Source organism: Oryza brachyantha, chromosome 3 (assembly GCF_000231095.2).
Source record: "Oryza brachyantha chromosome 3, ObraRS2, whole genome shotgun sequence".
In the NCBI taxonomy this organism is placed as follows: domain Eukaryota; kingdom Viridiplantae; phylum Streptophyta; class Magnoliopsida; order Poales; family Poaceae; genus Oryza; species Oryza brachyantha.
In genome coordinates, this window is record NC_023165.2 from 20,774,013 (window position 1) to 20,799,611 (window position 25,599).

The 25,599-nt window shown below is 41.7% G+C and overlaps 4 protein-coding genes across 4 annotated transcripts; 2 read left to right on the forward strand and 2 right to left on the reverse strand.

The window, feature by feature from the left end:
* The first annotated feature begins 2,898 nt into the window (after nucleotides 1–2,898).
* Nucleotides 2,899–3,378, forward strand: LOC121053824 (E3 ubiquitin-protein ligase EL5-like). The gene has a single exon (XM_040521785.1). The coding sequence runs from the start codon at nucleotides 2,899–2,901 to the stop codon at nucleotides 3,376–3,378; it is 480 nt and encodes a 159-aa protein (XP_040377719.1).
* A 5,015-nt stretch (nucleotides 3,379–8,393) lies between these two features.
* LOC121054004 (uncharacterized protein At5g39865-like) lies at nucleotides 8,394–9,676 on the reverse strand. The gene has a single exon (XM_040522827.1). It carries the CDS (start codon nucleotides 9,453–9,455, stop codon nucleotides 8,553–8,555), a length of 903 nt encoding a protein of 300 aa, XP_040378761.1. The 5' UTR covers nucleotides 9,456–9,676; the 3' UTR covers nucleotides 8,394–8,552.
* A 5,634-nt stretch (nucleotides 9,677–15,310) lies between these two features.
* On the forward strand, nucleotides 15,311–19,687 carry LOC102719847 (7-methylguanosine phosphate-specific 5'-nucleotidase A). The gene is made up of 9 exons (XM_006650288.3): nucleotides 15,311–15,602; nucleotides 15,725–15,785; nucleotides 15,877–16,009; nucleotides 16,449–16,572; nucleotides 17,414–17,470; nucleotides 17,543–17,639; nucleotides 17,992–18,199; nucleotides 19,153–19,213; nucleotides 19,316–19,687. Exons 1-9 carry the CDS (start codon nucleotides 15,318–15,320, stop codon nucleotides 19,367–19,369), a joined length of 1,080 nt encoding a protein of 359 aa, XP_006650351.1. The 5' UTR covers nucleotides 15,311–15,317; the 3' UTR covers nucleotides 19,370–19,687.
* A 1,668-nt stretch (nucleotides 19,688–21,355) lies between these two features.
* LOC102703201 lies at nucleotides 21,356–25,369 on the reverse strand. The gene is made up of 4 exons (XM_015834508.2): nucleotides 24,563–25,369; nucleotides 23,692–23,844; nucleotides 22,911–23,591; nucleotides 21,356–22,758 (listed from the first exon to the last, which is right to left on the reverse strand). The coding sequence occupies exons 1-4, from the start codon at nucleotides 24,941–24,943 to the stop codon at nucleotides 21,685–21,687; spliced, it is 2,289 nt and encodes a 762-aa protein (XP_015689994.2). The 5' UTR covers nucleotides 24,944–25,369; the 3' UTR covers nucleotides 21,356–21,684.
* Nucleotides 25,370–25,599: the final 230 nt, after the last annotated feature.

The window sequence follows — 25,599 nt, forward strand, 5'->3', positions numbered from 1 at the left end:
TCAATTAAGCAGATTTTTAATTATATAGTTATCTATCTTAATTTTAAAATTAAATAACCTATCATCTTCATCTAACAAAATACACGGTGGCGGTGGCGCGATGAGATGATTGGTTGATCCGATACTGCAGATGAGCGAAGAAAAGGTAAGCGACACTAGCGTGCGTTCTGGGTGGCGACGTACGTACAGCTTGACGCCGAGGGCGCATATGAAGTGGCGCACGGCGGCGGCCTCGAGCGGGACGACGGCGGGGCGGCGTTCCAGTCCCGGCAGGGGTCGTCGGCGGTGCACTCCTCGTACTCCCGCCTCGACACCTGCACCACGTTGCACATCCCCATCTCCAACCTGAAAACTGCAAAGGATAAAAGAAAAAGAAAATGTACTAACGCATATGATATCCTGATACCAATTCAGCGAGCAAACAAACAAAAAAGATGATGAACTTTCCTAATTTGATTGGATGTGGATGTGTGCCGGCCGTCGGCGTGCTCATCGATGTTGTCGCCGACGACGAACGTCCGGTTGCTGGCCCAGGCGCTGTACAGGTCGCTGCTGGGAGGGATGGACCAGATGGACCCCCCGACGACGTGATCGACGGCGAGGAGGAGGAAGAAGATGGTCACCGCCTCACCGGCAGGTTCATGCCGAGGCGGAAGAACGTCCCTCCCATGGCAACTGCCCGTGCGTTGTGACAGTGTGATCGATGCATGTGAATGTGATAGCGTGAAGAGACCGAGATGACAGAAGAAAGTAAGAGCATCACCAACAGCTAATCTATCCTATCATCTATCCTAAAAATAGAGGAGGAAGACTATAAATTGAGCTCCAAGATAACGACTATCATATTATCTATTTTTAGATATCATCTATATTAGAAGAGATAACCTTCATATTTAGATGATCTCTCTCCATCCTCCAAAGAGATATAGAGAATGTCATATATGGATGATCTAGTGAAGTACAAAGAGATACGAAAGATAAAACTAGTTTAAATGATCATTCAAATAAAGATACAGATGACCAAATTTAAATGAACTGTTGGGATGCTCTAACTGCGCTGGCCAAGGAAAAAACTCCTGACTCCTTTGCAGTTTGAATGATGCTAGTGCTGATAAATACAGTGTTTTTTAGTCGAAAGCTATAAAAAATAACTTATAACTGGTCTAAAATTTATGCTTAAAAAATAAACTATAACAAAAACCCTAAAATCTAATTTAAATTTAAGGTTAAAATTTAAATTCTGGCTTATAAATATAAGCAGAAATGAAAGGATCAAGCTGATAATACCATGTTCAGTGGTAAAGGCCCAGGCTAATCCAATAATATTACCAGTCTATAATTCACTATAATATCATCATTCGACGCTGGTGCAGCTTAATTTGCTATTCGAAACTTGCGTCGTCATCACACAGTGCAAAAGCAGCTGTAATCCAAATTGAGGAGTTTAGGTGAACCATTTTGCATCTTACTAATTGTCCACACATACGTTTTAGTCATAGTACACGTAGATTCCACGTAGGTGGGAAAACAGAGTAAAATAAGGACACATGAGCAGGATAAGAGGTGTTGATGTATGTACATGTATCAATGTATCGGATGTGGCAAAGGCGACATCAATACGAGCGTCACGAGGCGACTGTTTGTCTTTTTTTTACGAAAAAACCAAACTACGTAATAATTTATAAAAAAACTTTTATATACATATTCTTAACAATTTAAAAGCTCATTCTGAAAAAAAAATAAACTTTTGATAAAACCCTAAAATCAACTCTAAATTTAAGATTAAAAATTTAAATTTTTTCTAATAAGCATTAGGTGAAGTGGAAAAAATGAGAATGTGAGTAGCTGTGTTACCAGCAAGAGGCCCTCATTGTTTGTCTTTTTTATCTGAAAATGTCAAATAACATATTTACAAACATAACTAATTTATGAATACAAAGTTTATATATGTGTCGTTAGCTATAAAAAGTAAAGACTAAAAAATAAATTATGAGAAAAAACCCTAAAATTAATTTTAAATTTAATATTGAAAATTTAAATTTTGTCTTATAAATCTAGGTGAAAACGAAAATATGCGGTCTGAGAGACTGGACTAGGTGAATGGAGCTAAGATACGCCGGCAATATTACTTATTAATGCACAACATAACTATATAAGAAAATGTTCATGTGTTCATTCCGCTTCTTCATATAGGTAAACTCAGTTGCATTTCAGTCTTATCGTCACAATTTCAAGATGGCTTGACCCCATTTCACAATTGACTACTAAGTAGCAACTACCAAACGAAGTCTTTGACGCGTAGAGTTGAGCTCTACTCAGCTGGAAAACGCTGCATTGCAACAAGCTGGTCAACATATCGATTAAAATGACTGGGCAGGTTAGTAGGACGCGTTCCAGAAAGAAAACCATCATAACATTGGGTAGTTTGACAGTAATGAACAGACAAAAGCCCAGGTTTAATTAAATTAAAGGAAGCTCTTAGTTTAATAAGCGTTGGCGTGACTGGATTGCCCACGCACGGCAACAGCGGCAAGAGAGGAAGAAACTGGGCGATAGATTCCCGGAAAGCACCGGTTCCGATCACTTCGAGTGTTTATATATCAAAATTTAAATTTTAAAACTTTATTTTAATTTGATTTTATGGTTTTTTGATAAATATATGAGAATTTTACAGGTAAGTTATTCATAGTTTTAAAAAGATTATTTTGTTTTTTCTTTAGAAAAAGCGAAACAACGGAAGAACACCCACCACCTCTTCTCTTTCTCGCGCGTTATAAAAAGCGCGCGGCCGGAGCCGCGAGGCCGCGACGCCCAGAGGCCAGAAGCTTCTTCTACCTCGCCGCGAGCGCGCGACGCCGAGTCGAGAGGGCCCAAGTACACCGGCGCGGCTAGGTGGGGATGGACATGGACACCGACGCGGGGCTCCAAGTCGCGCTGGTCGGGGCGGTGGCCGTGGGGGCGGCCGCCGTCGTCATCGCCGCCGCCGTGTCGGGTGGTCTCCGGTGGAAGGAGAGGGCGTGGGTGGGCGACGTCGAGCGCGCCGACGGGGACGACGACGCGGACGCCACGCTCATGACGTACGAGCAGGCGGCGGCCAGGTCTTTGCCCGCGGCGGCGGCGACAGGGGCAAGGGCGGAGGGGGAGGAGGACGTGTGCGTAATCTGCCAGTCGGAGTACGCCGGCGCCGGCGAGCTGGTGCGGATGGTGCAGTGCGGCCACTTCTTCCACGTGGGGTGCATCGACCGCTGGCTCCGGAAGAGGCCGCGCTGCCCGATCTGCCGCCGCGGCCTGCCGTTGCCGCCGCATCCGGAGCCTGGCTGCCCGCCAATGCCGCCGCGGACGAGCCGCCCCGCCGCCGCCGCCGCAGTCGTCGGCTGATTTCTCATTACGATAATTTGCAGAGTATTTGATTGAGATAATCAAAGTAGGATTAGCAGAGAGAGAGAGAGAGAGTGAGCGAGAAGCTGCAGTTTGCAGGCACGTTATTTCCCGGGTGAAATGGCGTCGAAATTGTAAATTTCTTTTCTAGATTTTTGTTTCAGTTTGCCATGCTTTAGTTTGCATTCAATCAATCAATCAATCTTGTGAAGGCCCCCCCCCCCCCCCACGTTTCTTCGATTGAATCCCGCCAATAGCCAATGCAAAAAATGTACTACGACTATTACTATGGGAAACTATTATAAACTTTTATTGAGTGTCATCCCCTCATATGTGGTATGACATTTAAATAGTTATTAATTTTTTAATAAAAATATGAATATAGATTGATATTAAATATACAACTCCATAAACATATAATTTCAAATATGATTTCTAAATTATAACCGAAATAACAAATATAACAATATACTATTCAAAGTTTAATTTGTTATAAATTGCAAATGTCATATTTAAACATGCTGTGGATGGACATATATCATATTAATATATCTTTATAATTTTTTTTAAATTTTTAATAACTATACAGATGATATGTAATTGATGAGAAGATGCTTCACTCGAGAGTTTAGAATCCACTCTACTATTACTAATTTCTTCTTGGTTAGTTGCTAAAAACTTTTGACAAAAGTGTCACGTCGAATGTTTGACCGGATATCGGAAGGGGTTTTCAGACACGAATGATAAAACGAATTTCACAGCTCGCCTAGAATCCGCGAGATGAATCTTTTGAGCCTAATTAATCCGTATTAGCACATGTTGGTTACTATAGCGCTTATGGTTAATCATAACCTAATTAGGCTCAAAAGATTCATCTTACGATTTCTCCCATAACTGTGTAATTAGTTTTTTGTTTCATCTATGTCTAATGCTCTATTTATGTGCCCAAAAATTTGATGTGATGTTTTTTAAAAAAACTTTCTGGGAACTAAACCGGGCCTAAGTTGTCTGAACTCTGAAGGGATTTGGTGGCGTATTGGGAGGGAATATTCATATTATTCCTCGGCAAACAAGGACTAATGATCTGTTGTCTACCATCTCTTATCACAAACACGCGGTTACATATAACACAGGTAGCTACTGGCTAATCCTACTTGTGAGATGTGACTGAGCATGAGCTAGTCCAAGTCAACTTCACTGGAGTCTTACGACGAAGTTACAGTTCTCTCATGACTCACTGAAAACCTTATTATGCACGGGAAGGTGATTACCATGGTGTTCCATTTGCGTGTTTCTTCATTTTTTTTTCCTTTTGATTTTTCTCTAGAAGTCATTGACTAATTAACTCATTTATTGGAAGTGAGCATCTCCTAATCGTCAGAGAGCGCCGCGTTAACAAAGTTGCGAGAGGTAACAAATAGAAATAGATAGCAAATTTGGTTTCAAAAAAGAAATAGATAGTAAATTGTGCTTTGTAAATGGAGGTGTCAGTGTCACACACACGTTGGATCTTGTGAGCATTTTAATCAGTTATTACCACTACATGTCGTAATCATACATATCACCAAGAACATCGTGGATATATTTCAGTTTCTTATGCATACAGGTAATACATGTTTAGATGTTTTATGAAAAAAAAGCCAAACAATATATTTAATCGATAAAAAGCCAAAACTAAAAAAATAAACTTCGATAACCCCTAAAATTAACTCAAAATTTAAGGACATAAATTAAAATTTTGGCTTACAAATATAAATATAAGCGAAAAGGTCAAAAGTGCAACATCCAAAATAAGACACTTTTACAGTATATTTTGCCGCTACTGGTAGTAGTGTAGTAAGATTTAAATCAAGTTACGTAATTTTATAAGTATATTAAATATTTTATTTGAAATTTGGTAAGATATATTTATCAATTTATCTATTTTAACCTAATACGTAACCCACAAATTTTTTCGTAATGCTATATATGTTAGTTCTAATTTTATCATTATAAAATTTCTACCACATATTAACTGTAGTATAACAAAATCGGAATTTTCAGATCCAAATCAACGAATGGTTCACAGTAATTCAAGGGTATCTTAAGAAAATCTCCAAAATAGGAGTGTTGCAAATCTAGCAAGATTCACGCCAAGGCTTTGTCAGGTTCACTCAAGCACAATGAAAGGCCATAAACTAGGACAGGAACGATGCATAAAGGAGAGGGCAAATATACATTTTGTTTCCAAGTTTCATCGGTTTAGACTTAAACTTGCCAAGTAGAGGTTTGATCGTTGAGGAGGCCATGGGTGCCAGTCTTCTCACAAAGGCATCAACTTTTGAGGGTGTTGGAGACAACATTATGCTTAATCAATTGCATCAGCTTTAAAATAGTTAGATTTCATATATATATATATATATATATATATATATATATATATATATATATATATATATATATATATATATATATATACATATTCATATGTGAAAGGGTCGGTAGCCCACTGATTACGAAAGCCTTAGTAGCACCTGAGATATAAGCTTATCATAATCCACAGAAAATGTCAACCCATTCTTAGTGATATAAACCTATCACACTCCACGGAACCTGTTACAAGTGAGAAATAAACATGAATTTATTTTTTCCTTGGCTCTCGTGTTACGAGAGAATACTTAGATTATTCCTCAATAAACAAGGACTAAGATGTTGTCTACCATCGGCTACACCTTTTCTTTTGTTTGCTTTTTTTTTTTGGGGGGGGGGGGGGTGGTCTGAACACGCGGTTACATTCGTGGCATCGTGGACAGAGTCGCAGTTTCGGGCGAGCTTAATTGGCGACGAAAGTTAATTACAGTCTTCTCATGACTCTTTGAAAACCTTATGTATGAGTCATATGACTAAACTTATTTCTGGGAAGGAAACATTATTTCCTGTGGTCAGGGAGCTCGCGTCAGCACGAGGAGGTCACCGTGCTGGAGGAGGAATGCGCTGAGGTAGCAAAGCCCAACTATAAACTCAACTCTAAATTTAAGATTAAAAATTTAAATTTTATTTTATAAGTATAAATAGAAACGAAAAAATAAGATTAACGTGTCACACAAATGTTGGATTTTTGCGTGATTCTCATTAGTTACATGTCATAATCCACCCATGAAACTTTCTGATTTCAGTTTCTGATGTAAAAACGGAAGTAAATATACTGCTCATTAAATTAGTTCTGATTTATTCTGTTTTCATATAATGATCATCACTCTCATCTTTTTATTTATACTTATACTTATAAATCAGCATTTTAATTTTTAAATTTAAATTTAGAGTTGATTTTAAGAGGGTTTTTTCATCGAAGTTCATTTTCTAGCCTTGCCTTTTAAATAGCTAAGAATATATATATAAAGTTTTTTTATAAATTATTTTTTGTTCGTAAATATATAGTTTTGTTTTAAAAAGACAAACAATCCCCTCGCGTTGCTTAGTCGACTTGTCAAACGGATGTTTTATCATTAAGGAGGCCGTGCCAGTCTGCGTCAACGCTCGTGGGAGGTCGGAGACGCAGGCGATGGAAAAAGTCAGGTCATAATAAATGAAAAGAGCTTATTAGGCCGTTTTTAACAAGTAGACACACTTTTGCTTTATGAACTGGATCAACTTAAACAAACACAGACAAGTTTGAGAAGTACATGCACATCTCTTTGATTGAATTGTTCCAAACTACCACTAGCCAATGCTAAATGTATTACTACTGTCTCCTTAATATGAAGTTGTCTGAAGGGATAATTCATAATTGGTTGGCGTATTCGGGAAGAGTATTTATATTATTCCTCAAAAAACAACAACTCATCGTCATCTAGGAAAAACAATGCCTAATATCTGTTGCCTTAACATATCCTGTCTGAAATAGACAAATAGTACATGGTGCACATCTACTCTATAAGCTACTTGTGAGTGAAGATGAGCAACGTAGACGGTCGCAATATGTGGCTGAACTTTTGAGCCTAATTAACCTGTCATTAGCACATGTGGGTTACTGTAGCACTTATGATTAATCATGTATAAATTAGGCTTAAAAATTTGTCTCACAATTTTTCTAACCGTGCGATTAATATTTTTATTTCATCTATATTTATTGTTCTATTTAGATGTTCAAAGATTGGATGTGATGTTTTATAAAAAAAATTAGGAACTAGTCGGGGCTGCAGGCCTGCAGTTGTGCAGGATTCTCTTAGGTTTAATAGTTTAATATGTTGTACCTAACAGTTTAATAATAACTTAGTTAAGTCCGGCAATTTTAATTTTTGGGACAAGAGATTTATTGTTGGTCTCTTGTCCCATCGAATGTTTAGACATTTATTATAAATAGTAAACGTAGACTACGAATAAAATCTATCCATAATCTTGGATTAATTCGTGAGATAAATTTATTGAGCCTAATTAATGCATGATTAGCCTATGCGATGCTACAGTAAATATGCTCTAATTATTGATTAATTATGCTTAAAAAATTCGTCTCACGAATTACCACTCATTTATAAAATTAGTATTTTTATTAGGCTATGTTTAATACTTTAAATTAATTAATGTCCAAACATCCGATATGACATGGGACAAAAAGTTTAGCCCCATCTAAACAACCTCTTAAACTCCAGGACCTGTAGTCTTGTGATAACTCGATACCAAACCTGTACTTCTACAATATTTGGGCTTAGATATTTAATTTTGTGATACAATACCTTAAATACAAATACTTCTGAGGTAGTTTAATAAAAATATATGTAGTTTTTGTGAAATTTACTCTTATTTTTATGAACTGAATCAACATAAGGGGAAAAAGAACTTTGAGGACTGCATGAAGTACATTTCTTTCTTTCCTTGGCTTTTCTATGCACAAACCAGGCAAACCTGTGCTCAAATTAGTCCACTGGAGTTGGGTTTTAACTCTCTGCAGTGCAATTACCAGGTCACTTGCACTTGGACTTGCAGCACGAAAAACTTGATTAATAGAAATCAACCCAACCTCGAGGTGACAAGCTCGATATGGAGCCTCAGCTTTGATGCTTAATTTGGTTGGTTCATGGAGATAGATTAGATTACACATGATAAATTACATAAACAATCAAAGAATTTGTTCGGAGATTTTACATCACAAAAAAATTGGAGATTTTACATCCAGTGTTTGCAAGAATGGGCTCATCTCAGCTGCAGAGAGGGCATGGCACGAGGCCGTTCTCGTTGCATCCGGTGCACGGCACGCGGCCGCCGCTTGCGCCGGCGGCGGCGGCGGCGTCATAGAGCCTATGACTGCCGCTGCACGCGCCGCAGACGACGAACCACGCGCCGCCGCAGACGGCGCACGCGGCCTCGCCCGCGCCGCGGCGGGGCGCGCGGCGGAGCGCCGGGCGGAGGCGCGCCTGCTCGTGCAGCGCGACCACCTCGTCGGCGCCGCCGACGTACCGGCCGTCGACGAACAGCCGCGGCGGCACGGGCGCGGCGTCCAGGCCCAGGAGCAGGGCGCGGAGCTCGTCCCGGTAGGGCGCGTGCATGGAGACATCGCGCTCGAGGAAGGCGACACGGAGGCCCTCGAGCAGGCGGCGCACGGTGGCGCAGTCCTCGAAGGTCTTGCGCACGCCGCGGAGCGACGTGGTGTAGAGCACCACGGCGCGGTCGCCGCCCGGCGGGCACCGGGCCTCGAACCCCGCCAGGGGGTCCTCGCCGACGCAACCCTCCCCCTCCCCCGCCTCCGCCTCCAGCTCCAACAAGAGGTCGTCGTCGCGGCGGCTGGCCTCGTCGAGCGCGCGGGCGTAGGCGTCGACGGCGCCGCGGAAGGCGGCGAGGAGGTCCGGGTCGAAGAGCGTGGCCGTGGCCGGGTCCGGGCGGCGGTACCCCGCCGCCGCGGCCTCGCCCCCCGTGCTCACCCGCATCCTCTTGGCCCTCGGCGGGGCCACCTCCGGCGAGGCATTCTCCTTATTCTCCCCCACGTCCTCCCCACCGGAGACGGCGGCGCGGGGCGGCGCGTCGGGGGCGGGGAGGAGGAGCAACCCAGGAGCATCGGGGAAGGATTGCAAGGTGCGGAGGATCCTTGATCTGAGCCCGCGCATCCTCCTCCTCCTGGATCGATCGATCTGATGGGGGGTGGAGAATCAAATGGGGATCGGATTGATTTGATTTTGGTTAATCAGGGGAGGCGTGCTCTTCCAGTATGATATGTGTGGGGTTCCAAGTTCCAACGGCTACTAGAGAGGAAGGATTTGTCAGCGACGGACGAGCGAGATGTCCCACGCAGAGCATATGGCCCGCCCCCTCTTCGCTTGTCGTTTTCTATTTTTTTTTTCGAGCACGATGAGCGCAACGGCTACCGCCTACCACATGCACCACAAGTACTCTACTCGCAATGGTGGAGTGCTATAACAGGACAGATATTAGGTTTCCCAAAATTTTTTAATACACAAACATCATATCAAATCTTTAAATATATAAATAGAGTATTAAATATAAATAAATAAAAAAAACTATTTGTATAGTTATGTGAGAAATCGTGAGACAAATCTTTTGAACCTAATTAGTCCATGATTAGACATAACTGTTACAGTAACCCATATGCGCTAATGATGGATTAATTAGGCTCAAAAAATTTGTTTAACGATATTTAGGCGAGGCGGGAAATTTTTTTTTAATTCATGCCGAAAAACATCTCCCGAAATTCGGTCAAACGTCTGATGTAACAAAAAAAATTTTCATTTCACCAACTTAAACACCCCTATACTTTACTCCATCGTCCTAAAACAATTTTATTTTATTGATTTTTTCTATAATTTTTTTATTTTAAGTAACTACTCCCTCCAATTGTATTTGTATGATGCCTACATTGATGCATGGAGGGAGTACTCTATTGAGTTTGAGAGTTTGAGAAAGAAGGATATAAATTTATTGGACTCTGAAAAGTTGATGGTATGTTTAGTTCATTGAAGTTTGAGTAAGTGAAAAATATTTTAGTATTAAAATTATAGCATATTAGTATAGTTCTTATAGGGTGTACATACGATCAAACGAGCAAGTTCAAACAAGCAGGCTCATTACAACTTGATTATTAATAAAAGGTTTAATTAAATGATCCTCTCAAATCTCTCTAAAATTTCAACATAACTGAAGTTCGACGTGCAGACCAACCACCATGATTTGGAGTTAAAAAAAATGCTACTTTTCTATTCTTTCACTGAACGGAAATCAATCCGGCCGGCAACGACCTTGAACGACTTTTATCGTGGGCATTTGTCTCCTGCAATACTGCCCCAGAAAAAAAAAAGCACGGAGAGAGTATCTTTGACTCCAAGCCGTCAAAAATCTACATTTAACTTGTAGGGTGTGTTTGGTTCTATCGTGAGATCAGGTTGGGACCAAGATAATCTGTTCTTGAGGTTGTTTCGTCGGATGGGTGGGATATATTGGATCTAGGAGATGGATATTACTTCTAGATTCATGCCCAGCTCATCCAGCAAACCCATGCGGATAGAGTGAAATGTTAGGAATTACTTAAGGGGTAAGAATTAATTCATAGAAAATCATAAAAGCACACCTTATGATAAATGGAAATTCCGGTGTTAGTTTTGTAAACTTATCGGATTTTTCCATACGTGTGAGTCCAGATATGGTATGCGTATCTGATCTTTTCATGCGTGACGAGTCTGGATATAGTAGTCGTACTGATCACACGTCCTATATATACCGAACCGCTACTTCTCCGCAAACACACGTGAAAACAATCTAGGGTTTGCCTTTTCCTCTATGCTGCGCCGCCACCGTCATCTACTCCATCCCCTCCGTCGGCGTGAACCGGCGATCGGGAGAGCAGGTCTCGGGAGAGGACGAATAAGGTTTTTGGAAAGCGCTCTGTGCGACTACTCGCTGTTCGTGTACCACGGCTCGTCTTCCTCGTCGATCGGTTGCGGCTCGCCGTCGTCAACATCCTACGTTGCGAGTCGTCCGTACCGCACTCAATACTCCTTAGAACAACCTTCAATTCAGGTTAATTATGTATAATCTAGTTCTGCATTTGTTTAATCTATTCATGTATAGCTCTTTCGCATACATGTTTAGATTAGATCTGTTCATTTTGGTTTATCCATGTCTTAGAGCAACTCCAAGAGAATGGCCATCTCAATTGCTATAGTTAAATTTAGCAACTCTCAAGAGAATAGCTATATGACTTGCCATGACATTTGAATGGCTAAACTTGAGTACTCAATGGCCAAATCTAGTAACTCATTCCTCACTAGCACAATTGGTATCCGTGGGTCCCACGTGGGTGGGATCCTCTTGTCATTCTCCCCTTGCCAGGATGTGGAGGGTGGGGATGGATAGTCTCTTGGAGATGCTCTATGAATTCGAGTTGGCAAAACTAAAATGAATGACTAAATTTTGATTTGGAGAGTTAGAATTTAGCTATTCTCTTGGAGATGCTATTACCATACTTTGTTTTACGTTGTCATGATTTATTTATGTGATCGATTAAATTATTATGTGCTTTTATACTTTCAATGTGAAAGACGTCATCTCGTCACACGCGACGCGCTCAGCATCCAACGCCCTACGCGCTTCTCCGCCATCCTCGCTCCTCCCCTGCAACCGGCACTGAGCCTGTCGTCGCCACGCCCTCCGTGCGCTAGAATTGGGAGAGGAGGACGACGGTGCCTTTGATCTGGGAGAGGAGAGGGACAAACAACGACGGTGCCTGTGTCAGACAGAGCTCAGAGAAGCCATTCGCGTTGCCCCCTGCCCGAAGCAACACCTGCCTCCTCCCACTCGGATCTGCCACGGTTAACGACAATACTTGACCTGCCATTAAGAAATCCTTATGCGGAGAAACGAATACGATTAAAGGCAAACCAGAAAGATTAAATCATGAAGTTGATGGAGCCTTATCCAATCTCAAATAGGTTTTCACAAATGATTAAGACAGGACTGGCCAATTTAGGAATAGATCTAGTTTAGTTTCTTTCTATAAATTGGATATTTTCCTTTTTTTTCCCATTTAGGAACAACTGTCGATTAGTTCCATGTCTCCGAATCAGACTTCAGTAAGGGGTGTTTGTTCCTAGAGGCTAAACTTTAGCCCCTAGTCATATCGAATGTTTAGACACTTATTATAAATAGTAAACGTAGTCTATAAATAAAACTCATCCATAATCTTGGACTAATTCGCGAGACGAATCTAATAAGCCTAATTAATCTATGATTAGCGTATGTGATGCTACAGTAAATATTTGCTAATTATGAATTAATTAGGTGCAAAAAATTCGTCTCGCGGATTAGCTCTCATTTGTGAAATTAGTTTTTTGATTAGTCTATGTTTAATACTTCAAATTAGTGTCCAAACATCCGATGTGATATAGGGCTAAAATGTTTAGCCCCATCTAAACAAGCACTAAGTCTTGAGAGTATAAATATGTTACTTAGGGGCCTTGTAATAAACAGTGCAATAAACAACTTTTGATCTTAGCAGTAGTTTTCAACGGAGCAAGCTATCGATTGTGCTACAATGACTTTGATCTTCAACACTTGAGTGAGTTCTTATTATCCTGTAATCGTACCAGCTAGATCAATATTTTCTTGGTTCAATCCAATATTTTGATAAATTTGTATGCTTGCTAGTTATCGTATTGACTCAATTTAAGTTACTTTTTGTCTCTTAAATTATTTTGATTAGTTGCTTTGTGCAATTTATATCAACTAAATATTTAATTACTTGTTATCATCAATCTCAAACTGTCTTGTTTAAGTCTAATATATCATACTGTGTTTTATCAAAATAGTTTATATCAAGTTAATTTATCTTGCTCATTGTTTCATCGGAGTTCTAGCCGATGAGTTATATTGTTTCCATATAAAAATATAAGCCATCTGCTCATTAAATTGATAGTTGGTATGGATCCGCTAATTGTTAATCTAATCCTTATTAATCATAATTTTATACTATCTCGGTCAGATATGATCTATCAGGAATATTTGTAATAAGCTAGAATAATTATTTTGGCAAATCTACACCCGGTGATTATTTGGCAATAGTCAATGGACATTGGTGTATTATATTGATAATTAATTGTGATCTATTGAAGTGTCTTATATTGCCTCGGTTAAATTCGATATATCTAAGATTATTCTTGATAAGATACATTATATAAAAGACTAGTGGCTAAGTACATCCAAAATCAACGAGCCCTCTTGAGACTTGAATATCTTGCCCGCAGCTTGGGTGAAGTGAACGCTGGTCGTAGTGGTGCCTAGAGCTAGCAAAATCCCCACCGGGGGGAGGGAACTAGCGGGGACCCGCCCCTACAGGGTTAGGGTCGAGGCCCAGAACTTTCGAGGTGGAAGAGAAAAAAGTACCCACGGGGAACCTATGGGCCCTGGTTTCATTTAAAGATATAAAGTGGTGACGTAAAAGTTCTTTGGCCTTTGGCTCATTCAAATGTTAACATGTAAACCCTTGTCACTAGTCATAGCTAGTCAGGAGACGCAGATGTAGACGTCCGACGCCTACTGCCCCACCCAGGTGTCCTGTTGGCGTTGCCCGACCTAGGCGCGCCGCCGCCTGCCCCCTACCCAGCGGCCTACATGACGCGGCCCACCTAGCCATTCAGGCCCCATCCGTCGACAGGCGCAACACAACATATGGATCTCCCTCGCGCAACTGCACTTTCCTACCCATGAGGCCATGCGCAACCTAGCATCCCGATGACATTGCGCAAACCGTTCGGAGGCATCAGGGGTCTGTTCAGGGCCGAGGCCAAGGCCGTTCGTGTCTAACCCGGCCCCGATCCTCCCCATTGCCAAACCTAGTGGTGCTAGCCTCGATTTGCTCGAGGGCGACATTCTGAGCTTGATGGTTGCGCTCCATAGCTGTTAAGACGTTGGCTATGGTGGGTAGAGGTGGTGGCTCATTGTCATTATGGCGAGAACCCACCTCCAAAGCAGTGAGTATTAAAGACGATAACTAAACTTTGTTTAATATAAGGGAAGGACAATACATCAACATTGTTAAAGTTACACTAGGACACAGTTTGTTGATGCCGATCATTATCATAAAACACCACCACATCGTCAATTCATAGATTTAAGGTAATATTAGTTGTTTGTAGCCGATGATATTAACTTCTCAAATTTTTGTTGATTTTACATTGATAATATAATGAATTGTCCTATTAAAGTGGTTTTAGGCTATGGCTGATCACAACAACGTCCATCAAACCATCGGCTAGTTAGCCTAATCAATTTCTTTGGATCCTCCTCGTTAATTTCATGGTTAAATTTATTGGAAGACATTAGGACCTATACCAGAGTTAAGAAAATCTCAAAGGTCTTGAGTGTGTTGGTACGGAGCAGCATCCGAGCCATAGCTTGGAGCGCCCATGTCAAAGCCGCTGTGACGTCCTGGAACCGTCGTTACCTTGGCCGGTGCCACCCATGCCGCCATTGCTCGCTCCATCCATTCTTGGCTCTTGGACCGAACATGGACTAACGGGTCGATATCCATCCAATTCCTTCTCTATACCTTCTAAAAAAAAAGTCTCGTTCCCTTCCCCAAACCGACCGATAACTATAGCCATCCCATTCAAAAAATAAAAATAAAAATAAAAATAAAAACATGATGGGCCTAACCCACCCCAAGCCAACCTCAAACCAAATTCACAGTAAACATATGACAATACATGGATTATACTATAAATGATCTTCAAAGGTAAATCTGTGTTTCTCTACACAGATTTCTACAAACAAAAATTTACTCTAAACATGCTAAATAATGGAATACAGTGTGGGTACATAGAATTAGCTTTGGCAAGGAACTAATAACGGTAGGTTAGTGAGTTCCAACCGACTTAACGGCTGCTAAATGACAATCTCGTGGAAGGCCTAAATGGCGACGCCCCACGCGGTCCATCTCCCCGCGGCCCAACCATTTCGAAATGCGGCCCATGGCGAGCCCATCTCTCCTCTCGCCCTCCGCCTCCAGTCTCCTCCTCCTCCGCCGCCTCCTCCTCTCCCGCCGCCGCCGCCGGAGCTCCACCCCGCACTCCCCTCCCACCCCTCCTCTCCGCCGACGCCTCCCCCTCATCGCGGCCTCCATGTCGTACTCGTCCTCCTCCTCCTCCTCGGCTGCCACCAGAGACTCCGGCTCCGTCGTCGCCGACGCCGACGGCCTCGCCCGCAAGGTCGCCGCCATCAGCGCCGCCGGCCCCGCTAAGCTCCAGGCCAGCGCCGACAAACCCTCGTACTCCTCCATTTTTTTCCACTACCTCCTTGTGCCGGCGTATGGGTGCTTCGCGTGGGAGCGTTGTGGGGGTGACTGACTAGGGTTCTGGAGTTGCCGCAGGTCATCGCCGACTTCGACGGCACGCTCACGCGGTACTGGTACGACGGCGCCCGCGGCCAGAGTATGGTGCTCTTCTCACGAGCCTGATTCGCTCGTTGAAATTAGTGTTTTTTTTTTTTTAACTTGAATGGTCTATCCGTTTGTGGTGGTAGGCAGCCATGGCTTGTTGAGGCAGGGGAACGAGGAGTTCGACGCCAGGAGGGAGGAGCTGTTCGAGCACTACCACCCCATCGAGATCTGCCCCGACATTCCGCTCCCTGAGAAGGCCAAGCTCATGGAAGAGTGGTGAGAAGTAGTTAGCGAGTAGCGCTGCAAATTTCAATTGCATTATCGCTTTGTCACACGGATCAGGTGAATTCTGTTGTGGTCAAGTTCTCTAGTCTCATTTGGAGATACCTGGGTGTTTGGGCATGTAAGTGAGGATGAAGTGAGAGTGGTGTTGCATACATCTGAATTGCGTAATGCTTGATGACTTCAGGCCTTATCCGTACTGCTTCTTCATATTTCAATCTAAAATGTGTTGCATGAACTGCAATCCGAGTGGAAGTCTTTTATCAGATTTTGCAGTACCTTGATGTGGTTGTGATATTTCCATGCCATCCATCCAGCATGCAGTTTCTTTTTTTGAACACAGAAAATACCATGATTGAATGTTCAATCTTGCCACATTGCCTTCAGATTACCCTTGAAGTCTAATCAGTCCCGATGCCATTACTTGCTACAGGTGGGAGAAGACACATGCTCTCCTTATTGAAGGTGGACTTACTTACGAAGCTATAAGGAAATCTGTGGCTGATGCTAAAATCACTTTTAGAGATGGGGTGGTGGAACTCTTTGAGTTCTTAGAGGTTTGATTTTCTTTTCCTGTACCTGATTAATAGCTCGGTAAAGCTGTAAAGTCTAAAGGGGGATGCAAATTGTGTGGTATACTCCTCTGGAAATGCATGTTTTTTTGTTAAATGATCACTGATAACAATGAATGCACTGCTATATTATATTAACTGATGCCTACAACGAAGCTTCTTCATATATAGCTACGGTGAGTTGCAACTCATGGGCCGCACCGTGAGTCAGGATCCAAAAACATATCAAATCACCTCCAAATTTCGATCTATATGGCTCAATAGATTCTTCATATCAAAACCTTATAGCACGCAAAAAAATCATTTTTGTAGATTTTTAAGTATTTGTTTGAGATTTTTAAAAGTGACTATACAATATTAATAAAGTAATCAATGCTTTATGTATCATTTAAAAAAATCTCAAACAAATGCTGAAAAATCTTCAAAAATAGAAAAATTTTGCGTGCTATAAGATTTTGATGAAGAATCTATTGATCCATATAAATCAAAATTTGGAGGGGATTTGATATGCTTTTGCACCCTGACTCACAGAGCAGCACATGAGTCGCGACTCACCGTAGCTAGACTATATATAGAAACATTTACAAGTTTCTCTCTTTTACCATTTTCTTTCATACTTGCTTGCAATATTTGTGATCTATTCTCAATTGTGAAGGCAGCTAACAACCATTGTGGGAGTAACTTTTTGTAGAGTTTGTTTCTTTTTATCTCAAGTTAGTTTGACTGAACTTACTAGTTAGCTAGTATTTGGGTTCTGGGGCCTTCTTATACACCTGTATGTTTGAAGCAGTGGTAATCTGATAAAACTTTTTAAATGTAACTTCAGGAGAGAGATATTCCAGTGCTAGTATTTTCTGCTGGACTTGCAGACATAATTGAGGAGGTAGGTACTAAAAAGTCCTCATACGATGAGATGAGCTTTGTTGCAGACTGACTCACCTGCTTTCTATTCTAGGTCTTCCGGCAGAAACTCCACAGATCATTCAAGAACATTAAGGTTGTATCCAACAGGATGATCTTCAATGAAGAAGGTCGTCTTGTTTCATTTAAAGGTGAGCCTTTAATCATCATTTATTTATCCAGTGAATTGTATCAACTGAACCAATGCAGGATATATGCTGGTAACAGTTGACTTGGAAACATGCAAATAGTTTGTGCAAACATGCATTAAAATGAATTCTCTAGCTTCTTATAGTGTTTGGGGAATTGCTATTACTTGATTGACACATTGACCTCTTTTGATTGAGACATCATTTGACTGGCATATACATGTCAATATGGATGGGCCAATCCCATTTTTCTAGATCATCTTTTGCAATTGATGATGTAGCTAATTGATTTCTTGTGTACATCAAGCAATGTCTTAAGGACCTCTGCATTGGAACTAACCATTGTGTAATGTAGGAAAGACCATTCATGTTCTAAACAAAAATGAGCATGCACTGGACATGGCAGCTCCAGTGCATGACAATTTGGGTGATCCAAATGGATCCACCGATGACTATTCGTTGGTTAAGAAGAGGACCAACGTGCTTCTACTTGGAGATCACATTGGTGACCTGGGAATGTCTGATGGATTAAACTATGAAAACAGGATAGCTGTTGGATTTCTGTAAGTAAACTTCTTATCATCTTGCCTTTTGCTTACCATTTTTAGATGCATCTCTTCTACTGCATCTATAACTATTGTTTATCCCCATGGATCTAGACTCTAGAATACTGAACGTTAATGTGATACTTGTGGCTCAAAACTTGTTTCCTGTGAAATTTGATTAGTTATTCTGGTGCAATGAGCAAAGAATTGAACAAACCCATTAGCTTATATTGTTTCTGTTGAACAGCTTTTGGCCTAATATCTTTCAATTGCAAGCTCCCATAGACAAATTCTGAGCTTGAAAATCCTGAGAGAGTTGTCAACGCATGAGAAACTGCCCAAACTTCAAGTTGAATGTTCCCAGTTATTTTATTAGCTTATTGTGTTGATTAAGTGCAATTAGGTGTGCCAAATTCTTTACTTCTGTGCAGGTGCCATTCTCTTCTAACTGAATTTCTATACAAGCTTAACTAAAATATAGGTTTGGTCTGTACAAACTCTCCCTAAAAAAGTTTCTTTTGTTCGGAAGCAAAGTTGGGCAACCACCGTAAGTCCACTAAATATAGGTTTGGGTTCTGCTAGCTTTCTTAATCAATGCAAAGCCAATATTTAATCACATGCAACTAGCCCACTGCAAGGTTTTCTTCTATAATTGGTGCCTTGTACTATGATTAACAAAGATGGGGGTTTAGAGGTTAAATTAGAAGTGCAATAGAGAAAATTGCTATTATCTTCATTTTACAATGTAAGATTTTCCAGTACTGACTAGATTTCTTGGATGCTAATGAACATAGACATATATATAAATAATATACATTATATATTGATTAATAATAAATCTAAGCATAGCTAAAAAGTCTTTCAATATAAAACGAGTGGAGTAATACCTTTTTAGGAACTTTGTTTTTTACTAGGCGTAGTTGTTATTGCTGTACAGGTTTATGTCTGATTTGATCGAACTTGTTTTGCAGGAATAGCAACATCGAGAAATCCTTGAAAGATTACTCCACGGCATTTGATATTGTCTACTTGGTGAGGCATGGTTTTGCATATCAAAATTATTGCTAGCCATATAATTCGTCTGTCCATTCTTACATGCTCAACTTCGATAATTCATAATTCAATTCAATGCAGAATGACGCACCAATGTTGGGAGTTGTTGAGCTTGCATCTGAACTATGTCCATAGCCAAATGATGTTTTGCTGAACTTAGCAGCTGCATCATCCTCCGCTCCCGCTGAAATCTGGGAATTCCATTCCCCGCCTCACTAACCGGCAAAGTTTGCTTAGTAAGAAGCGTTTTGTACAGACAAGCAGCCTTTTGGAGCAATATCTCCTTTTAATCCAATCCAAAGTTGTATCAAGTCCACAACACATTTTGTGAAATGGACTATTCGACCCACCATGGTCTTATTGTTTCTACTCTCGCTGCTCCATATTATAAGCCACTTTAGATTTTAGCCAACTTTATAGAAAAATATATTAATATTAGTTTCATTAAATCATTTTTATAGGATATTTATTTTGTGTTGAAAATGTTATATTTTTTTTTCTAAAATCTTGTTAAAATTTTAATGATGTTTTACTCGGAATAAACCCGAATTGACCTGTAATATGAAACAGGAGATCTTAAATTAAGTAATCTTGTGGGTAAATCAATCGTAAGGTACGGAAGGTGTGGCTATGTATATTATAGCGATTCAGTGCGCCTTTCTCGTTCAGCTTTCGTTTTTGGTCAAGTCTACCTGGAAAAAAAAACATGAGATAACAGAAGTGACTGAAATTTTTATCATATCATGGAAAAGATTTGTACATCTATATCTCTGCATGCCTTTGTCAGATTATATCATCATGTACCTAATTGCGTGACATCCCATTTGTGGTTGACCTGGGTATGCAATGTTATCTTTTGGTACCAATTTTTATGAATTTTTTTTCTCCTTGTATGATTTGTTAGGTGACAGTGACCATCTAATGAATCTCTCTCATTGCCCTCATGTTTACATGACAGATGGCCGTAGTCGCCAAGGAAAAATGATGCCAGCTTAACTTCATCATAAACTAGACCACTAACAACATTCAAACAAAAGCTGATTTAAACGATGGAGTACACAGAATACATTCTTGGTCTAATGCAACAATCCAATGCATTAGCATAATACGCACTGATTGGCTGTTGGGCTCCACGAAGCGTGTCTCGTCGGTTACATCATAGTACAGGTGTTAATCATATTCTGACCAAGTATGAACAGCTGTGGGTCTCTCTCTTTATGAACGTGTATCATGTATTACCAAAACAAGCACTCGCTTTTTTTAATTAATTAAATTGTTGTTTTTTTTACAAACTGGCTTATCATTGGCTTCTGGAGTAATTCTTTTATTAGTAACAGGTTAGTAGTGCAGATTCAGCATCTGGGAATAAAACTGTTAGCAAATAATCGGCAAATAAACGATGAACGCAGTAGATCAATCACAGAAGTCACGAGATTTAATAAGAAAAACCCTTCTAAAGCAAGAGAGAAAAAAACCACGGACGCCAGCCAACAAATATCTTCAGATGTTACTACACCGCACGGGCATCCGTTTCGCTCTATCGAAGTGAGCCTTTCTACCAGCACAAATAAATTTGAATCATAACTCAACAAAAACGAGTTATATTCTACCTTTTCTTGTCTTGATAGTTGTAGCCTGAATCCCAAATAAAGAAAAAAAATCGCCCTAGCCAGCAAAAACGGAGGAACATTACAAGTAGCTGCGACTGAAGATTGTACCGTAAGTTACTAGTACGAGTTACGAGTAATAACGAATTTCTGTTTGGAAGGTGCAAACACCAGACTGCAGAGGATTCATGTCATCTCCGTTGCACATGAATATCGGTAGTTAAGAAGTTCACATGTCAAACAGAAATGGATATGGTATGCTTTTCACCCACAATTGGCAGCAGATCATGTGTCGCATTCATTGAAAATGTACATTGGTTCTCAGCTTCTCATAATGGAACACCTCTTTGTGTGCTAACAAATCTGTAGCTTTGAGCAACACGGCAGCATCAGCAAACAACATTGAGAAGAATCAGCAACAGGGAAAATTCAGGCTACAGGCCTGAATGAGTTCAGTTGTTAACTGAATCTGTGAAACATATAGAACAAGAAGGACCAGAATTCTGAACACTTGATGCTCTGTTAAGAGCTCATCTATGCAATAACATAGTAACACGTCCAAAACTTAGTTAACAAGTCCATTACTCATTGATTAGTAATACAAGGTTCTTGATAGTTACAACTCCGGCACTTTGAGAAAAATATGTAGGAGCAAACACCTATTTATACAAAAAGCAGGCAGAAAGCTCCTAGGCCTGGATGAAAAACCTATAGTAGTCAGTTCATATTAGACAGGATACGAGCGCACACATAAAGGACACAAAATCTTCAGCTATGTATACATGCATTGGACTGAGGAAGAGTATCTTCATGTTGAGAACAGCACAGATTGCCATCAGGAAGCTAGACAACAGCGACCGCCGGTGCTAAGGCGATTTCCATTGCCGGTGTTGGCTCAGGCCATGAGAACTCAAAAGGGGCTTCGATGGTGAGAATTTGAGGTGCCGAGGTATTCTCCTTTCGGGATGATGCGGTGTAGTGAAGCTCTATTTGAAGGCGTTGGTGCAATGGCGTTGATGCCATCAGGCCTTTTTTGATGTCAACCTGTAGTTCCCGGATTGGGATGGCTGCTAAGAAACTTTTGATATATTCCTTGCATGATTCCTTGCCCTTTGAAACCAGTATGTTCTCTTCAGTGCCATCTTCACTGTCCTCAGCCGAGGAGCTCCTCGAAGAATCCTTCAGCGGTCCACTTGAGTTAGGACTAGATGAAGTTTTCTCAGGTAACTTATGAATCGTGGTGTCGTTGTCAAACTTCAAAATGTAGGCTTGGTTGCACCCTTCATAGAGTCTTTCTCCAAGGGTGTCAATTATGTAATATGCATCACGCTCAACCTTGAGCACAAAAAAGTGGTCATTCCAGCTCACTATATATAGATTAGGGTTATCACTTGATGAGTACTCAGCTGCCTTGCTAATCTCATCCCAGATGCTATCAAATGACATTGCGTCATCAAGGAAATCAAATCCACTCATGTCATCAGCACCTTCGGGAAGGAAAAATCCAACAAAAGACTTGCTAGAGGAGACTGTGAGGGGGCGGATCTTGGCCTGAAGGACAGTTTCAAGATCAAAATGCTTGTCAGGAAAACGCTCTTGGTATGTCACATTCTCGCAAAGGTTTCTCCACTCCAATGATCCTTCGCGGATTAAGCTGTCAAATTGCGATTGTATAGGCATGATATCTTGATTTGACTGGAACCAGTCTGCAATAACGGCCACAAGTGCAGTGCAAGCACTGCCCCCAGCAACCCGCTCACTTCTTTGGTCTATTGACGCAAAGAAAACCTGGGAAGAAAGCTTCATATGACCATCACGGCTAACTATCTCTTTCAATTCCCAATTCCCAACAACAAAGTTGTCATCACCAAATTCTGAAAACATACCATTAACTGACCCATCTTCACCCCTTGATCCCTGCAATGGGAAGATGTATAGTTAAGAATACATATCACAGACATTCAAAACTAGTTCTATGATTTAGAAACAAGCCATTTGTAAATGGAAGTGTTTGATTTCATCTTGGTTAATAAACATAAGATGCAGATGATCAATTGTAAAAAAATTACCTCTGAAACGGATCCATCAGAAGATGTTAGCAGACGTCGATCGTAGTCAATATCATCACCTCCCTCATCTCCATATGCCTTCTTCAACAGTGGCTCACCTTTAGCCTTCAGTGATCGCAAATTCAACTTCCTCTTTCTCCAAGGAAGGATACTCCGTTTTACAGTTGGCAGCATGGTTTCCTCAACTGTTGATGATGGCTTTTCCTCTACATGGTAACCAGCATCAGATTTGCTGTGACTATAATAGACCCAGTGCTCATGCTCCCCATCAATCTTTGCATGAGCATAAACTAGGCCGCCAACATAGTTGACAGACTGCAGTGACCCATAACTGAAGGACTTCCTAACAGTTGAATCCCCAACTTCATCTTGCTGTGCCGTGTCATCCAAATCATCATCAAGAGACTCGATGTCACATGGATATTCAGCACCATCACTGTTAACATAGCACTTATCTTCACTGCTTTCATCATCTTGGGATGTCTTCTTCGACCGTCGTGTCGACACCAGATCAGTGAGGATTTTCACCTTTCTCAACCCTGCTCTGATAACTGAAACCTCATCTTTTCCTACTGGAACAGAATCGCCAGATGATGGGGATAATGGAGTGGCCATAGCCGACCGTTGTGAAGCATCAGATGCTTCCTGAAATGCCCGTAACTCCACCATACCCAGAGTGAGCTGCAAGAAACAAAAAAAAAAAAAGGTTTTGATGGTCAGATCAGATGGGAATTTCAACATGAATTGTTACTAAAGCTTACTGTTAACACTACAAACTTACATGAAGTGACGGAGCTAACTCAGGTGAACCACTGGGCACAGACAATGGGAGAATTATCTCAATGTTCTCCTCGGCGGCTGATGCATAATCTGCTAGGTTAAGGGAAGCAGTTCCGAGAATTGATGGCTTGATCTTTGGGCCTCTATTGGCAGCCTACATCAAGAGAACAAAAAGAAAATCAGAACTATATTCGCTAGCAGAATTGACTCAAACAAACTCATCTGTAGAAATCATTCAAGCAAATACAACTGGCCAAGGGATGATATGTAGAAAAAAAGCAAATTAACCATCTTGTTCACATTCTCACAAGGTACAGGGTTATTATCAACAAGTCTTAATCTGGTTCATATTAACGGGAATATTCCAGTGCAGACTGCAGAGGACAGAAATGTAAAGTTTTTCCATTATCTAAATTATTGTGATTATTATGCGATTGATATCCATCAATTAGTACAATATATCCACTCATTCTTCACAACCAAAATGAAAGCTTTATCCTCTCTACGACGAGTCTAAAACATGTAGTAAATCAAATCAGCAAGAACAAGAAATCCGAAAACAGTAACGAATGCGTAGATCAGAGAAACTAAATTACATTGAAAAATAAACAAGAACGGCAATATTAGATGGGTAACAAGGCAAAAATAGGAACACGACACGTCTCTTAAAACTCTTGTTAAATAATAGCGAAAAAACAAAAGGAAAAAAGAAATTAAAAGTATAAATCTATTATGAGAAAGAGGGACAAGAAAAGGACAACAAAAAGAAAAAATGATGCAAAACAAATCCACACAAATAATTGTAGCCTTTAAAATCCGTATGGACAGCAGTACAAGGATCGAAGTCTATGGGAAGAAGAAGAAATGCTCACAGTGAAGACGGAGAAGGCGAGCTCCCACGGCTGGAAGGCGGCGCTCTCCCGGTGCGACGCGGCGGCGAGCGTGACGGTGCTCTCGAACTCCTCCTCCCACGCGGCCGCCACGGCCGCGTCCCCGGAGGCGTCCGCGTCCGCCTCCCGCGTGCGGTTGCGCCGCACCGCGCGGCGCAGCGAGCTCAGCGGCGACGACGCCTTGGGCCCCTTCCACCTCACCTCCGCCGCGACCCTCGTCGCCGCCGCGGCCGCCTCCCCCTCCGCCTCCGCCGCGACGGGGGCCGCCGCCTCCCGGAGCCCCTCCGCCCGCCGCACCACCAGCCGGACCCGGAACTTGCGCGCCGCCGGCGGGCGCGGCCACCGCATCATCCTCGCAACCATCCAACCCGAACCGAACTACCCACCAAAGTTTCGAGTTTTGACCCCCCGACCCCTCAAATCAATCCCCAACGCAGAAAAAACCAAACCCAACCAAAATGTCGAGCAAAAATCCACCTTTTCCCTCTCCAAACCCCCTCCCCCTCGCAGAGCACGGCGATTCCGGACCCAAATTGGACCTCGCAAACCCCTTTCCTCCAAGAACAAGCCTCAAAAACCCCCTCTCTCAGAACGAACACGCGGTCGCAGAGACCCCGAATCGCTCAAGCAAAGAAACAACAGAAAAAAAGCCTCCAATTCGTGCGTAGCGCTACGCAGAAAGATGAGATTTTGAGGGTGGGCAGAGCTTGGATTTTGACTCGGCGAGAGGGTTCGAGGGTTGGTTGGTGGTGGAGGTGGTGGTGGTACACGAGGAGAGGGAGAGAGAGAGGGAGCGGTAATAAATAGGGGGAGGGAGCAACGGCGTTAGGGCGGTGCGGTGGTGGCCGGCGCGTCTGTTTCTTTCTCGCTTGGTTTTTATTCTCCTCTCCTCTCTTCTCTTTCCTTGCTTTGTTTGTCGTTAGATTTGGGGGCGTGGGCCCCACTGCAGGCTTTTTCTTGGCTGTTTCTTTTTCTAAAATTATTATTATTTTTTTGCATCCATCCGTTTTTACACACTA